Source organism: Microtus pennsylvanicus, chromosome 2 (genome assembly GCF_037038515.1).
Source record: "Microtus pennsylvanicus isolate mMicPen1 chromosome 2, mMicPen1.hap1, whole genome shotgun sequence".
NCBI lineage: Eukaryota > Metazoa > Chordata > Mammalia > Rodentia > Cricetidae > Microtus > Microtus pennsylvanicus.
The window spans coordinates 26,286,060-26,301,153 of record NC_134580.1 but is presented as its reverse complement, the minus strand read 5'-3'; the positions used below and the strand labels follow the sequence as shown (position 1 = coordinate 26,301,153).

Here is a 15,094-nt window from a genome sequence, read left to right as displayed (position 1 = left end):
GCTCCGAATCGTTAATGAACTGCACAGATGTGAACCACCGTCCTAAGCCACTGAGGAGAAATACCAAGATTTCCCTGCGAGTCTGTGTTTATTTTCTACCTTATGCCTGGTTACACTATCCTAAGTCCCAGGATGGTGAGCAGTGGCAAACCAAAGCCAACCTCTGGAGCTTAACCCAGGCTTGCCCTTGGACAGCTTACAATGCTATGAGCAGCCAACCTGGAGTCCAGGAGGAAGGGGTGCTGTGCGCTGACCTAGGTCCGGCTGGGCTTTGAGCCGTTGGTTTGGGAAAGCGAGATGTAGAGACAGCACCGACAGGAGACATTGCGAGCCAAAGACAGGGGATAAGAAGTTCTGGGTCTGTTATGAGGTGGAGGGGGGAGTCACTGTCTTACTTGGTGGCTTTGTTCACAAACTTGGAGGAGACCAAGTTGAGGTGGGTGTTCACTGGGAAATGCCTGAAGGAGGCTTCCCAGAGAACTTTCCCGGAGCTACCGGATGGAGCATCTCCCCACAATGCTAAGGCACCCCGACAGGCATTCCCAAAGCTCTGACCAGAGTCCAGCCTCTGTCCTGGCATCCTTTTGCACTGGCGGAAGTAATACTGAGTGAAGATGGCAGTGGCTCTTAGGTGGCTGCTCCAAATTTGCTGTGGCTGAAGCCACAACCCTCAGGTATAGTGTCCCGCCTCGGGCGCTCCTGATTCCTACACCAAGGGAGTGGCCTCAGGAAGCCGGTACATTAGAACTTGAGGAGACAGGCCTCTCATGGGTCGGGAATAGTTGCCAATGGAGGCCCATAGTCAACCAGAATGATTTCTTGGGTAGCCATGTAAACAGGAGTGAGGGCACCAAATCCTGGTGTTTGTTTACTGTGGCATCTGAATGCTCAGTCACTCTCTCAAATTGCTAAGTAATTGGAGGGCCACAGTCGGCCCAGCTCAACTCTTCATGTCCACCTCACAGTGCTGGACTGACACCTCTTAGTGACAATGTCCCCACGAGTTCTTTCTTCCCTTGCCCAGTGGGAACCACTTCCAGAGGGAGGTGAATTTCCTGAGCGTTGGTGGAGAAATGTAGCATTGGCCTTCAGAGGATTGGACTCCAGCCTCTCTCTGTCCCTTGATGTCCCCCTCACACCGGGACCCCACTTGGCTCATCTTGGATAAAGGCTAGCAATAACTAGCATCCAAGGCAGGTGGCCTGAGAGCTGAGTGGGTTTTGTTGCATGCATGCACCACAGATGTTAAGGTTGTGATGCCTCTGGCTGCATCAGCCCACAGACTACATTTCCTGACTCTCCCGTTGGTGTTTCACTGGGGATCTTCCCATTCCTCACCAGTGCCAGCCCCTGAGGGTAGCTGTGGCTGCTCTGGGAGGGGATGCCTGAAGAAGATTCCCCCTCTTTTGTGCTCTCAGCCTTCCCTTCCCTGGAACCCCCTCCCCTGCAGTAGCCCCACCTCCCAGCATCTCAGCACCCCTGGCTGCTTAGCCCAGCCAGGCCAGCTGGCTATGCTGGCACAGTCCCTGGTCTGCTGGCGAGCTATAAATAGCTCCTGCACCCACGGTCTTGGCAAGGTGCTCCTGGCGTGGGTGCAGAGGACACTGGAGAAGCAGCAGCTGAGCCTGCTGGCCTTGCCAGGCCCACAGCTGGCTCCAATGGGAGGCAGGAGTCTGCACCACAGCTCATGGGCCTGGTGAGCGGAGGGAACCAGCCAGGGCTTCTTGTGAGCTCCAGGCATGATGTCTGGATCCCAAGGACCGGAGTGGTACAGAGAGAGCATGGGGATGAGAGAGGGGCAGCTGAGGGTTTAAGAGACCGAGTGAGTGGGCCTGGTTACCTACCTGGTCTCTCCTATCCTGAGCAGGCCTGGCCTCATTCCTAGAAAGGGAAGCAGAGTATAGAGCCTAGAACTGCATCGCCATCTCAGAAAACACTATAGCTTTAGCTCCAAGCCAGTGGAAGAGCGTTCTAGGGGGACGACACCATGCTTGCTAGCCATCCGCAATCGAAAGGGAGCATGTCTGTAGTTTGTAAACCTCTTTCCTCATAGGTAGATTGGCATCCAGATCCCACCTGTACCTCACTGACAGGCTTTCCCCTAAGGGTGATTTTACCAATGTCGAATCCGCCCCCGAGGGTTTAGTCGTCTGTGACCGTGTTCCCGCAGACTAACCATCCACCTGACACTACTGTGTGTCCCCAGGCTGCCCCGCCCTCCAGCCAGACACACCAGGCTGCCAGTCCCAGCCCATGGATCTGCGCGTGGGCCAGCGGCCCACAGTGGAGCCTGTACCAGAGCCTGCGCTACTGGCCCTGCAGCACCCCCAGCGTCTGCACCGCCATCTCTTCCTGGCAGGCCTGCAACAGCCACAGCGCTCAGCGGAGCCCATGAGGGTAAAGACAGAACTCCCTAGACACACCCCAGCCTCCCTGGACCTTAGCTCTGTCCTTTACTCTGCCTTCCCTGAGCTGCCGGCTCTGCTCTGTCCACAGCTCTCCATGGACGCACCAGTGCCAGAGCTGCAGGGGGGACAGCAGGAACAGGAACTTCGGCAACTTCGCAATAAAGACAAGAGCAAGCGAAGTGAGTGGGGTCTGTCTCCCCTGTTCTCTGGGTGCTGTTCAGGGTCCCCCATGGGTCTGGAAGGGGTGCGTGGAAGGGTCACCATTTTCTAGGATGCCTTCTGCTCTGCCTGTGAACATAAGTGTGGGCAGAAGTGTCTAGAGGCTTCACATGAGGGGTGGAGGCTCCGGCCTACCTCTCTTGCCTGAGGAGCCCCTGAGACGTGGTGCGCTGGAAGTGTGACCTGGACAGCGGGCAGAGAATGAACCCCAGAGGCTTCCTGTCTCCCCATTGCCAGCCTTCTTGTGTCTCTGCCTCTGCAGGTGCTGTAGCCAGCAGTGTGGTCAAGCAGAAGCTGGCTGAGGTGATCCTGAAAAAACAGCAGGCAGCCCTTGAGAGAACAGTCCATCCCAGCAGCCCCAGTATTCCCTACAGGTAGCGGCTCACCGTCCCTCGGGTCCTTTCTGTGCCCCCTCTGCCCTACATACTCACCTGTGAGTTACCTGGCACACATGCTTATAGCTCCTTCCTCCCTAACACCTACCACCTGCTTCTTAATCCACCTCTAACATGATCCCCCCAAATCCCCCTCAATGAGGACCTGTCCTCCTCTCCTCTTCAGTTTTCTCCCCATGTCTCACCTGAGGCCCTGGAAGCCCTGGTTCCTAGAAAAGGTTCCTACCACAGGAGGCACTGAGTCTCCAGGGGGCCCTAAGCTCCAAGGCCTGGGTTTTATCCCAGGAGCATACCAGCTACATTAGCATGGGTGACCCACTACTGCCACCTGGAGATGACTCCTGGCATGCTGGCTCCACACTGCCCAACTCTGTTTTGTTGGTGGTTGCCCTGCTGGCAGCTGTGCTCAGGAAGGCGTCTATGCACAGTCAGATTTCAGGGCCTTTGGGCATCCCGGGCTTCTGAAGTAGCCTTGATGCTCACCCCACAGAACCCTTGAGCCCTTGGACACAGAGGGTGCTGCCCGCTCTGTGCTTAGCAGCTTCCTGCCTGCAGTTCCCAGCCTGCCCACTGAAGCCCCGGAACACTTTCCCCTGCGTAAAACAGGTGAGCAAGGCAGACATTTGTGGGGTTCAGAGTAGGTGAAGGGCCTTAGATTTAGGTCAGGAGTATGGGGCTGAGGGAGGGCTGGGGCAGTTAGCACACTACGTTTTTTTCCCCTTCTGGCTTTACCTTTTTTCTCTTTAACCCATAGAGGTGGCCAGGAGGGAAGTTAAAGGGCACAGAAAAGGCAGGCCTATCGGTAGTGCATGTCATTAGTCCCTGCACTCAGGAGGCAGAGGCAGGCGGAGCTCTGTGAATTTAAGGCCAGCCTGGTCTATGTAGTGAGGACCTTTAAGAGAAAGAAGAGTGGAGAGGAGCAGGGTAGCTAGCACAGCGATGGAGTGATGCTGGTTCCTCTGCAGTGTCTGAGCCCAACCTGAAGCTGCGCTATAAGCCCAAGAAGTCCCTGGAGCGGCGCAAGAATCCCCTGCTCAGAAAGGAGAGTGCCCCGCCCAGCCTTCGGAGGCGGCCTGCTGAGACCCTTGGAGGTAGGATCCTATCGGGCAGGGCCGTGGAGTTGCCCTCCTTACCCGTGGTGCTCCACCCAGATGGAAGTTGCCATGTGGGCCTACTAAGTGTTGTCCAGGGTGTATCCCACACACCTGCCCGGGAGAGGGCGAGTTGAGGCTAAGCCCTAACCTTGTTGGGTCTGCTAAGTTGGCGTTTGCAGGGGAATTGGGAGCTGCATGAAAGCAACTGCCCAGAGATGCCCCAGGCTGGTGGCGGTCTGGCAACTTTCTGTTCCTCCAGGAAGAAAGCAGAAACACATCCCGGAAGGGAGGAACTGTGGCCAGGAATCCTGACCCTGACTATTTCTTTATTTTTCCTCAGACTCCTCCCCCGGTAGTAGCAGCACACCTGCCTCAGGGTGCAGCTCCCCCAATGACAGCGAGCATGGCCCCAACCCTGCCCTGGGCTCAGAGGTAAGGCTTTCCTGGGACTGGGCTTTCCTGGGGGCAGTTCTGAGTCTTGGCCTTTTTCCAGCATGTGGCCTGGCCTGAGGCTTCAGGGTCTGGGGAGTCCCTAGCAGGGCCTCTTGGGTGTTCTGGGGACAGGCAGACCAGGGTTAGAGTTCCAGGACTGGTGACTCGTCACCCTGCTCCCCATGGCAGGCGCTCTTGGGCCAGCGGCTGCGGCTGCAGGAGACTTCTCTGGCCCCGTTTGCTTTGCCGACAATGTCCTTGCTGCCCGCAATCACACTGGGGCTGCCTGCCCCTGCCAGGGTGAGTGGCTGGGGCAACCTGCCCCCACTCCGCGCTTCTCCAGCCTCTTTCCTGCCTGTGTCCTGTTGCCTCTCCTTTACCTTCCTTTCCCAGAATCCTGTCCAACTCTGACTTCTTTCCTTTCTTTCAGGCTGATGGTGACCGCAGGACCCATTCGACTTTGGGCCCTCGGGGTCCTGTCCTGGGGAACCCCCACGCTCCCCTCTTCCTGCACCACGGTCTGGAGCCAGAGGCTGGGGGGACCTTACCCTCTCGCCTGCAGCCCATTCTCCTCCTGGATCCCTCAGTCTCCCACGCCCCACTGTGGACTGGTGAGTCTTGCTGCTTCTCCCAGAATGGGTAAGACCCACCTTCTAGTCCCTTATTGTCTGTATCTTCTTGACAAGCCCTACCTCCACTCTATGCCCCTGTCTCTTTCCTGGCTCCCAGAATCCCTTCCTTACATACATCTATTCTTTCCAGTGCCTGGGCTTGGGCCCTTGCCCTTCCAATTTGCCCAGCCCTTACTGACCACCGAGCGGCTCTCCGGCTCAGGCCTCCACCGGCCACTTAACCGGACCCGCTCAGAGCCCCTGCCCCCCAGCGCCACTGCCTCCCCTCTGCTGGGCCCCCTGCAATCCCGACAGGATCGGCTCAAACCTCATGTCCAGCTGATCAAGGTGAGAGGAACTGGGTAGGGGAGGTGCTAAGGGCAGGCCTGAGTGAGCCCCTGTGGGTTGGAAGAAGGGCGCTTAGGAGGAGGAAAGGCCTAGCAGACAAGAGAGGTGGCTGCTGAACACCTAGGAAGATGAATGTGGCCTCACCCAACCCATGCCCTGCCACCCACCCTCCTCTCTATCCCACTTCTCAGCCAGCCATCTCCCCTCCCCAGAGGCCCGCCAAGCCAAGCGAGAAGCCCCGACTGCGGCAGATACCCTCAGCTGAGGACCTAGAGACAGATGGTGGGGGAGTGGGACCTGTGGTGAATGATCGCCTGGAACCTAGGGAGTCAGGCCACGGGCCTTCCGAGGGCAGAGGCCCCGTTTCTCTGCAGCAGCGCCAGCAGGTATGGCTGGGCCCAGGGGCTCTGCAAAGCTCAGTCAGAAGGCTTGACATAATGGGGAAGGAAGGGGGATAGCATAAGACCCACACCAAGGTGCAGATGCCCACATGGGTGCATGCGTATGCAGGCGTGCATGCGTGTGTGTGCATGTGTGTGCTCGTGTGCACATACACACCAGTAGCCTGCTTTCTCAAGTAGGCCCTCTTCTTTTGTCTGCTTCTTGGCCTTTCACAGAACCACACGTACCCCCACTTCACACTTCTCCCTACAACTAGGTGTCTTTTATCCAAAGGTAGCTGGGGCAAAAAGCAGACAACAGTAGTCCTCTGGGCTTTAGATTAATAGCATGGGGGGGTCAAGGCAGTGTTCATTGCCAAGACCACGGCAGCAGGAGCTACACACAGGTTTTTTGAAAGGCAGATACTGATCACCTTGAAGCTCTGAGGGCTGACGGTGAAATCAAGGTGTGTGTGTGTGTTGGGTGGGGTGGGAGTGTGTGCTTTGAGCTGTGGAGGAAGGCTTGTCTGTAGGCCTCTGCTCAGATTTCCTCCTTAGAGGGACGGCAAGCCTCTTCAGTTATGACTTGATTCCCCCTGCAAAGACCTTACCTCCAAAGACAGGGGCTTAAGACTTTATGAATTTGGGAAATGGGATTCTACCAGCAGCACTTGGTAGTGACAGTTAACATGCATTTAGTGTCCCAGGCAGGTCTTTTTGTGGTTAGCACAGTCCAGGAGAGGTGATCTCGGTCAGCATAGACTCAGCCAAGGAGCTCTTGTGAAATCAGGGCATCAGTCTGCGTGCTGGTCTTCAGGGAGCAGGAGAGTTGAAAGGCCAGAGCGCATATCTGGAATTTTTCTAGAAAGGGGGGTCTATCTGAAGAGTCCTTAGTCCTTGGGTGGTCAAATCTGAGAAACTGGAGACCGTGGCCATGTCTCTTTCAGGTGCCACTCTGGGAGCAGCAGCATCTAACTGGGCGGCTCTCCCAGGGAAGCTCCGGCGACTCTGTGTTGCTACCTCTGGCCCAGGTCGGACACCGGCCCCTGTCCAGAACCCAGTCTTCCCCAGCAGCTCCTGTTTCCCTACTGAGCCCAGAGCCCACCTGTCAGACCCAAGTCCTCAACAGCTCAGAGACACCTGCCACAGGTAAGACCGAAAGGGGACTCTTGGGGAGGCAGGAGGAAGAGGCTGGGGTGTGTGTCCATGTCTGTAGCCAGTATTCAGGACAGTTCCAGAGACCATAGAGCACGCCCTAATCTTGTTTGAGCTCCCTGGTGCCCATGAGGCAGATGAGGACATCACGACTCAGGAAACCTAAGTTGACAGTGACTAGCTATGGTTAAGCGACAGAAGCAGCAGTCGGGCCGGGAAGGAATTTGGTCTCCTTCTACCATGACCTTTTAAAACAAAAGCCGAAACGTCACTTACCATTGCTGTACTTGTAAAAAAAAAGCTCAAAAGTATTTCAAACATTTTGAGAAATTCAAGGAAATATAGGAATAAAACAAATCACCAAGAGTCTTGTTGCCCTGAGCTCTGTGTATTTCATCATAGGTTTAAGTTAGCCCGTACTTGTCTAATGTCACAGGCATGCCAGCTATTATTTTGCATCCTGTTTGACTGAGTCCTTTTTATTTTTTGCTAATGGTGCCAGGTATTCAAACACTAGAATTGCAGGTGTGAATCACCGTGCCCAGTTCAGTTTTCATTTCAATTTTTTTTGTTTTAATTCTTTCTTTTTAATTTTTTTTGGTTTTTTCTTTTTTTCCTTTTTTCTTTTCTTTCTTTCTTTTTTTTTTTTGGTTGATTTTTTTGTTGTTGTTGTTTGTTTTCTGTTTTCTTTTTGAGGCAGGGTTTCTCTGTGTTGCCCTGGCTGTCCAGACCAGGCTAGTCTTGATCTCATAGAGATCCACCTTCCTCTGCCTCCTGAGTGCTGTGATCAAAGGCGTGTGCCACCACCACCTGGCTGTAGTTTTAATTTGCTCTGCTTGTTAGTTTTTGAGATAGACTCTTACTATGAAGTTCTGTGTGGCCCAGAACTCACAAGATACACCTGCCTCTGCCTCCTGAGTGCTGGGATTAAACATGTGTGCTATCACACCTGACCTTTAATTTTCTTATGTCTTCTGTCTGGGATTATCTCTTGAGGGTCATTCTTAAGGAGTAGCATTCCTGGGTCAAATGGTGTGAGCATTTTGAAAGTCTCTGGTATCCTGAGATGTGCAGACGCTGACCGTTCCACAGCAGTGTGCATGGACAGGGTCTGTTTCTGGAGACTTCCCTTGGTGTAGGCTGAAATACAGTTTCTTAGTCCCTCAGAGAGGCGATTCTAGGACTCCAGCCCACCTTGTAAAGGTACCAGAACCATAGATGCTCAAGCTCGCCATGTAAAATGGCATTTGCGTTTAACCTGTGCATATCTTTCCACATATTTAAATCACTTCTGTTTTGCTTTTAATACCTCGTACAAGGTAGATGCTATGTAAATAGTTTTCGTGCTGTTTGCATATTGCTTACAAGGTAAACCAGTTTTCTGAGTGTTTTCCATATGCAGTTGGGAGACTGACCACGTGGCCAGTAGCATTGTGGGTACCCCCTCTCCCAGTCTTGAGGTTTCCTTGGAATTGCTTTTCCTCTCTGTATCGGGACACCGAGAGGGAGATGTCCTGTGTTAAGTCTCTGGTTTAGGGCATGAACTCTCAAGTGCACAGGAGATATGTTGAGCCTTGTGAGGAAGGAGTAAGAGTACCAAGAAGGCAGGCAGGGATCATACAGAACAAGGTAGGGCTAGTACTGCCCTGGTGTGTACATCAGGCTGCCTGGGGCATTTAGATGTGTGCATAGGGAAACAGGGCTGGCTCTCCACATGAGGGCTGGGCAGGGAATGCACACGTGTGGCAGCAAGGGATGTGTACATGCCTGGCTCTGTGGGTATGGGCTCATCTCCATCTGTAGCCGTGGTGGACCGCCCCTCCCCGGCTGCCGGCCCTGACCGCTGTTTCTTGCAGGGCTGGTCTATGACTCAGTGATGCTGAAACACCAATGCTCCTGTGGAGACAACAGCAAGCACCCTGAGCATGCAGGCCGCATCCAGAGCATCTGGTCCCGGCTGCAGGAGCGGGGTCTCCGCAGCCAGTGTGAGGTGAGGCGGTGGGGTTGTGCACGGGAAGGGGCGAGAGGTCAGCAAGGGATGAGGGAGTGGGCGGTCTGGGGATGGTGGTGGAAGGGTGGGGTGAGCAAACCACACGAGCTCTGTGGACCCTCCCTCAGTGTCTCCGGGGTCGAAAGGCCTCCCTAGAGGAGCTGCAATCAGTCCATTCTGAAAGGCACGTCCTCCTCTATGGCACCAACCCCCTCAGCCGCCTCAAACTGGATAATGGGAAGCTGACAGGTAGGAGAGGGAGGCAGGTGATGTTGGCCCTGAATCATCCCGTGCTTACCCACCTCACTCACTTCTGCACTTGTGCCCCAGCTGTGCCCAGCTGCCTAGCTACCCCCGGGCCAGTGTGCTGCCCCGCCGCACCCCACCCGCTGCCCATCTCCGTATCTCCCTGTATTGCTTTTCCCTCCATATTTACTCTTAAGGCCTCTGTGCTCCTCACTCACATGACCTGGACCCTCTCCCCACAGGCCTCCTGGCACAGCGGATGTTCGTGATGCTACCCTGTGGCGGGGTTGGGGTAAGTATGCCCAGAGATCTCAAGTGGGCATTGCCAAGAGGTTTCAGCCTTCCATTCGGTTCTCTTGGCCCTCTCCCACCCCTCTGCCACCTGGGACTTGTGGTTCTGTCAGACTGGGTAGGTCGGGGCTTTTCCCAGTATGTTCTTCTGGCTGGGAGCTCCATGTGATAGATAGATAGATAGATAGATAGATAGATAGATAGATAGATAGATAGATAGATAGATCGATCGATCCCAGTCCCGTTAGTGTCCCACGAGAGTGTGGAGCCCAGCGCCTCACAGTTAGAAGGTATTTGGTAGATGTTGAGTGAGTGAGGCTCAAGACAGGCTCACATTGGGGCTTGAGATTATATCCCAGGAGTTGGCAGCTCTGCCTGCCCAGGAGTGGGTCTCTCTCAGGTGTACCCCTACTTGACCTCCAGATTTTGGACTGCCTAGTGTGGGGCTGTGGGGTGCCTCCCATGTACTTAGAGGTTTAGAACGTCCCTGCCCAGGACACAGCCTTCCAGCCCCCAGCTTTGCTTGTCTCTCCTTCACCTGTCGGAGGTCTTTCTGCTTCCTCTGGCATGGCCTCCCTGCCTCAGAATGTCCCTGTCATGGTGCCAGGCAAGGTGTGTGGAAATGAGGTGGAGGCTGAGCAAGGAGGGCAGTGGGAACTGCCAGGGGGGCTGCTGGGGAGACAGTCAGTGTCCTGTTCACAACTCCCCATTTCTTGCCACTTTCTGGTTTTTCCAACTGTTGTTGCTTCTCTTCTCCCTTCCCTCCTCTCCCTCTCTGTCCTTTCTCTCTCTCTCTCTCCAGCCTCTTGCGACTCTTTCTGCCTTCTTCGCCTCTCTCGGTCCGCCTCGCCCTTCCCATCTCCCCATCATGGCCCCCGGCCCCTCCCTAGCCTTGAGGCCCAGGGACTGGGTTTGGGGGGCCTCCCAGCCTGGGCTAGGGGCCCTGAGTGGAAGACAGTGGTGCAGACGGCCCTTCCAGCTCCGACCATCCCGCAGGGCCTGAGCAGAGTCAGCTGGGGCTTAAAACCCCTCCCGGCCCATACCCCAATCCCGCCCAGGTAACGCCATGCCCCCTCCCCTGACTGGGGAGGCAGAGTGCTGGCCACACACGAGTTGGTGCTGGGAAGAAGTCCTGCTGGGACTGGGGACACAGGAGGCCTTGCCTTTGGGCGGTGGGGCACTGGGGAGGCAGCTTTGTCTGCCCAGCTCCCTGCCCCTGGGGTCCTGGCCATGGGGTGGGCACTGCCTCACGGGGCCCTATCTCCTGTGGAAAGCATAGGATGATGCAGTCCCCGACCCTGGCCCCCACAGGTAGATACTGACACCATCTGGAATGAGCTGCACTCCTCCAATGCAGCCCGCTGGGCCGCAGGCAGCGTCACTGACCTCGCCTTCAGAGTGGCTTCCGGAGAGCTGAAGGTAGGACATTTAGATTAGAGGCTGCTAAACTCCAGAGGAGATGCCCAGGTGATGGTGGGGTGGGGCTTCTGGATCCCAGCCTCAGACCTCTCACTCCTTGTGGATACTATTACAAGGTGTTGAAAGGGAAATCGGGGCTGAAACCAAGGTAAGGCTTGACCCCTAAGTCCATGTCACAGGTAATCAAGCCACCGGGCACTAGCACCTTGGTGTCTCAGACAGTCCTGACCATCTGAGGCCACTTAAGACCTTTGTTATAGCTGTGGGTGCATCATGGCCACTCTTGAGTACCACAGCCCTGTTGACTCATTTTAGTGATGGGATCCTGCATATTAGGTTGGGGTTATGCTCACTGCTCTCAGAGAGTGCCTCGGGGTGATCTGCCTGAAGCACACAGCTCCAGTGTCTGAGCGCTCATAGCCCAAGGCGATCGGTGTGCCCTTGGCGTCACTACCGTTTGCAGCCATGTAACTTGGGTCAATTCACTGTCGTTTGATTTCTCATCTGTAAATTGGGGGTGATGACGTTTATGATCTAGAGTCGCTGTGAGAGGGAGGCCTGCCTTGTATATGAAGTGTCTGGACACTTTGGTGCGACATGATGGCACTCACACCTTTCCCTCCTTCGAGAAAGAGGCCAGGATGGGAATGGGCTCAGGCAGATGTAGGCTAGGGATGGCTGTTGGAGTGATAAGTGTCTTTGCCCTTTCAGAACGGTTTTGCTGTGGTGCGGCCCCCAGGACACCACGCCGATCATTCCACAGCCATGTAAGGCGTTGGGGAGGCGGGTCTGTGTGGTGTGAGGTGGGGGCAGCCTCCAGAGCCTCCCTTTAGGCCAAGAAGGGTGGTTATGGGCTGGCAGGACCGTCTCTCCTTCCTCCAGGGGCTTTTGCTTCTTCAACTCCGTGGCCATCGCCTGCAGACAGCTTCAGCAACAAGGCAAGGCCAGCAAGATCCTCATTGTTGACTGGGTAGGTCCTGGTTCCTGGTGTCACTGGACCCACGCCTGCCGGCAGAACCCTGAACCTTACATTAGAGATGGGGCTGCATGCCTGAATTTGTTGTTGGCTTCTTTTCAGCAGAGTGAGCCATTTCCCCTCCACACTGTAACCATAGCAGCCATATCTGATGGCGTCAACATATCATCAGTCATATCTAGAAGCTGACTCTTTTCTAGCTGGTCCTGACTGTAGCCCATTTCACAGATGAGGAAAGTACATACAGAAATCACTGCCTTTAATAGTCACTCACCTCAGGAGATGTGAGACCAAGATTGGATCCCAGGCCAGTTAGCTCTCGGTGTGTGTCTCTAAATACCGTGTCTCAGCTGCGTGGACAGGTGTGAAAGGAGAGTTTCTAAGCAGACATTGAGAACAGTGGGGGGATTTCGCACAGTGGGAACCTGTGTGTAGTCTTGTGAGTCGAGGCAGAGTCCAGCACTTCCTAGAGGCCTGGGTCCCTTTAAACTTGATCGCTGGCCACATGCTATGCCTCATGACTTTGTGCAAGGCACAGTGGGAAGAGTTGATGTTCACAGAGATGATTTCTCCCTCTCCTCCCCCACTTTCACACTCACACACACACACACACACACGGCATAGTGAGAAGCATTTATGTCCACAGAGATGATTTCTGCCTCTCTCTCTCTCTCTCTCTCTCTCTCTCTCTCTCTCACACACACACACACACACACACACACGGCATAGTGAGAAGCATTTATGTCCACAGAGATGATTTCTGCCCCTCTCTCTCTCTCTCTCTCTCTCTCTCTCTCTCTCTCTCTCACACACACACACACACACACACACACACAAACTATAGAGAGAGTTTTTGCCGGGTATGATGGCACAGTAATCCCAGCATTCAGGAGGCTGAGGCAGGTGGGTCTCTGTGAACTCAAGGCCAGCCTGGTCTGCATATTGAGATCCTATCTCAAGACGGGAAGTCTTTCCACGTGGAGATGGAGATCACTGCCAAACAGTAGATTACTTGGGGCAACTCAGTCATATGAGCCTAGAAACTGTAGTTTCGTGACCCCACCAGCCTAGTGTCCCAGGACTCAGAATGGTCACCAGCCTTGAAGTCCTTCTGCTTGTGGACTACCCTAACCGGCCGTCTGCTGTGTTGTGCAGGATGTTCACCATGGCAACGGCACACAGCAAACGTTCTACCAGGACCCCAATGTGCTGTATATTTCCCTGCACCGCCATGATGACGGCAACTTCTTCCCAGGCAGTGGGGCTGTGGATGAGGTAACTGTGCTGGCTCAGCATCTTCCGGCACGTACTGATTTTCCTCCTGGACCCTTTCTGCCCCTCTCTTGTGTGGTTCTGAGCAGTGGCTTATCCTTTCTGAGCCTCAGCTCCTCTGTGTGGAACTGAAGAACCTGGATGAGCTTGGGACTCTGTTCTTCTCACGTCTTTTTTGCGGCTTGTTTTCCAGGTGGGGACTGGCAATGGTGAAGGCTTCAATGTCAACGTGGCTTGGGCTGGGGGCTTGGATCCACCCATGGGGGATCCTGAGTACCTCGCTGCCTTCAGGTAAGCCCTCTGGGGTCTAGAGGAAGTCAGTCCTGCAAGACTGTCTCTCCTCCCTTTCCCACAGCCCTAGGTTAGAAGCGACCAGTTGTCAATCTGTTCACATTTGGTTACGAGCCCGTGTAAGCCAGCTCCAATAAGGAAATAGGACACACACAAGAATGAGAAAGTCAGAGCCACACATCTGGAGAGATTTGGGTAGAACAAAGCTGCCACATTTGGTCAAAGACTGCCTGGAGGTGGTAGGGTCTCTGGTGAGAGTAGAAACTTGGTGTCCTTAAGTGCTGTCCACATGGAGGGATGGCTTTACTTTAGAAAACTGCTCTTGAAAGAGCTTTGGGGGCTGGAGAGATGGGTCAGTGGTTAAGAGCACTGCCTGCTCTTCCAGAGGTCCTGAGTTCAATTCCCAGCAACCACATGGTGGCTCACAACCATCTGTAATGAGGTCTGGTGCCCTCTTCTGGCCTTCGGGCATACACACAGACAGAATATTGCATACATAATAAATAAATAAATAAATATTTAAAAAAAAAAGATCTTTGGACTCTTGTAAGAAGTCCTTGTCTCCTTCATTCCAGGCCCCTATGTCTGTTTCTAGGGAAAATGGAACTCTACATTAAACCTGGAAGTCCTTTTCTGGAGGTTCTCCCATGAGAATTAATTCTTCAGGCACCCTGAGTGGGACTCCCTGGTGTCTGTGCCAAGCTAAATGCCTAAATGGACACCAACCTTGGGTTGGGGCATTAGGAGCAGGCAGGGGGAAGAAGATGAAGGATCCTTGGTAGCCCAGGACTTCAGGTCTGATCACCCTGGTGCACTCTTAGGGGGCAAGTTGCCCAGGTCACCTCTAAACATAGTGTGCTCAACTTTAGCCAGAGTCCCTGAGGCTTAGTGACCAGAGCAAGCACAAATGCAGCTGGCTGTGCAAACCACACACCAAGCATGCACACACACACTTCTCTCATCCCATGATAGGATCTTTGTCTCCATTCTGCCCCTTGCTCGTTAAAGTCTCTGTATGACTGAGTTCTGAGGCTGCTCGACCAGAGCCACAGCCAGGGTGAAGGAGATCAGGGCATCCCATAAGAATAGGTGCCCTCAGTGAAGTTGGCGGGAGAAGCAAGGATGGGCCGTGCTGGACCCCAGGTGGATAATGCCTCTCCTTGCAACTTTAGGATCGTGGTGATGCCCATTGCCCGAGAGTTTGCTCCAGACCTGGTCCTGGTGTCTGCTGGATTTGATGCTGCCGAGGGTCACCCAGCCCCGCTGGGTGGCTACCATGTTTCTGCCAAATGTAAGGGGGCCCTAGCTATGGGGGAGCGTGGGGAGTAAGAGCAGGCTGTGTGGGGACAGGAATGCACCTGCCAGAATAAAAAGGTAGGAAGCAGCGGCCGCAGTCCAGGGCCACGTGTAAGGTCAGGAGTAGGGCTGCAGGCCCTGGAATTCCCTGGGTTCTCCTAGCCTAGCACAGCACAGCCTACTTCCCAGGACCAGGCCCCTGGAGACTTAGGTCTGCCAGATGGAAGGCCAGTTGTAGAAGCCAGGCTTCCAGGCTGGGCCATCGGCTGCT

At 54.5% G+C, this 15,094-nt stretch overlaps 1 protein-coding gene across 5 annotated transcripts in view; it reads left to right on the top strand.

The window, feature by feature from the left end:
• The window catches only part of Hdac7 (histone deacetylase 7), a 35,464-nt gene that overhangs the window by 16,582 nt on the left and 3,788 nt on the right, over positions 1-15,094 (top strand). For 2 of the 5 annotated variants that reach the window (XM_075960499.1, XM_075960501.1), the window contains exons 2-21: positions 2,207-2,397; positions 2,497-2,587; positions 2,890-3,001; positions 3,513-3,628; positions 3,988-4,113; positions 4,457-4,548; positions 4,738-4,848; positions 4,979-5,159; positions 5,311-5,507; positions 5,699-5,893; positions 6,835-7,036; positions 8,899-9,032; positions 9,161-9,281; positions 9,521-9,570; positions 10,881-10,988; positions 11,700-11,755; positions 11,871-11,958; positions 13,120-13,239; positions 13,430-13,527; positions 14,700-14,818. In XM_075960499.1, coding sequence (XP_075816614.1) covers positions 2,207-2,397; positions 2,497-2,587; positions 2,890-3,001; positions 3,513-3,628; positions 3,988-4,113; positions 4,457-4,548; positions 4,738-4,848; positions 4,979-5,159; positions 5,311-5,507; positions 5,699-5,893; positions 6,835-7,036; positions 8,899-9,032; positions 9,161-9,281; positions 9,521-9,570; positions 10,881-10,988; positions 11,700-11,755; positions 11,871-11,958; positions 13,120-13,239; positions 13,430-13,527; positions 14,700-14,818 — 2,508 coding nt within the window. The remainder of the gene's footprint in view (positions 1-2,206; positions 2,398-2,496; positions 2,588-2,889; positions 3,002-3,512; positions 3,629-3,987; positions 4,114-4,456; positions 4,549-4,737; positions 4,849-4,978; positions 5,160-5,310; positions 5,508-5,698; positions 5,894-6,834; positions 7,037-8,898; positions 9,033-9,160; positions 9,282-9,520; positions 9,571-10,880; positions 10,989-11,699; positions 11,756-11,870; positions 11,959-13,119; positions 13,240-13,429; positions 13,528-14,699; positions 14,819-15,094) is intronic. The other 3 variants (XM_075960500.1, XM_075960503.1, XM_075960502.1) reach the window with 3 other exon arrangements.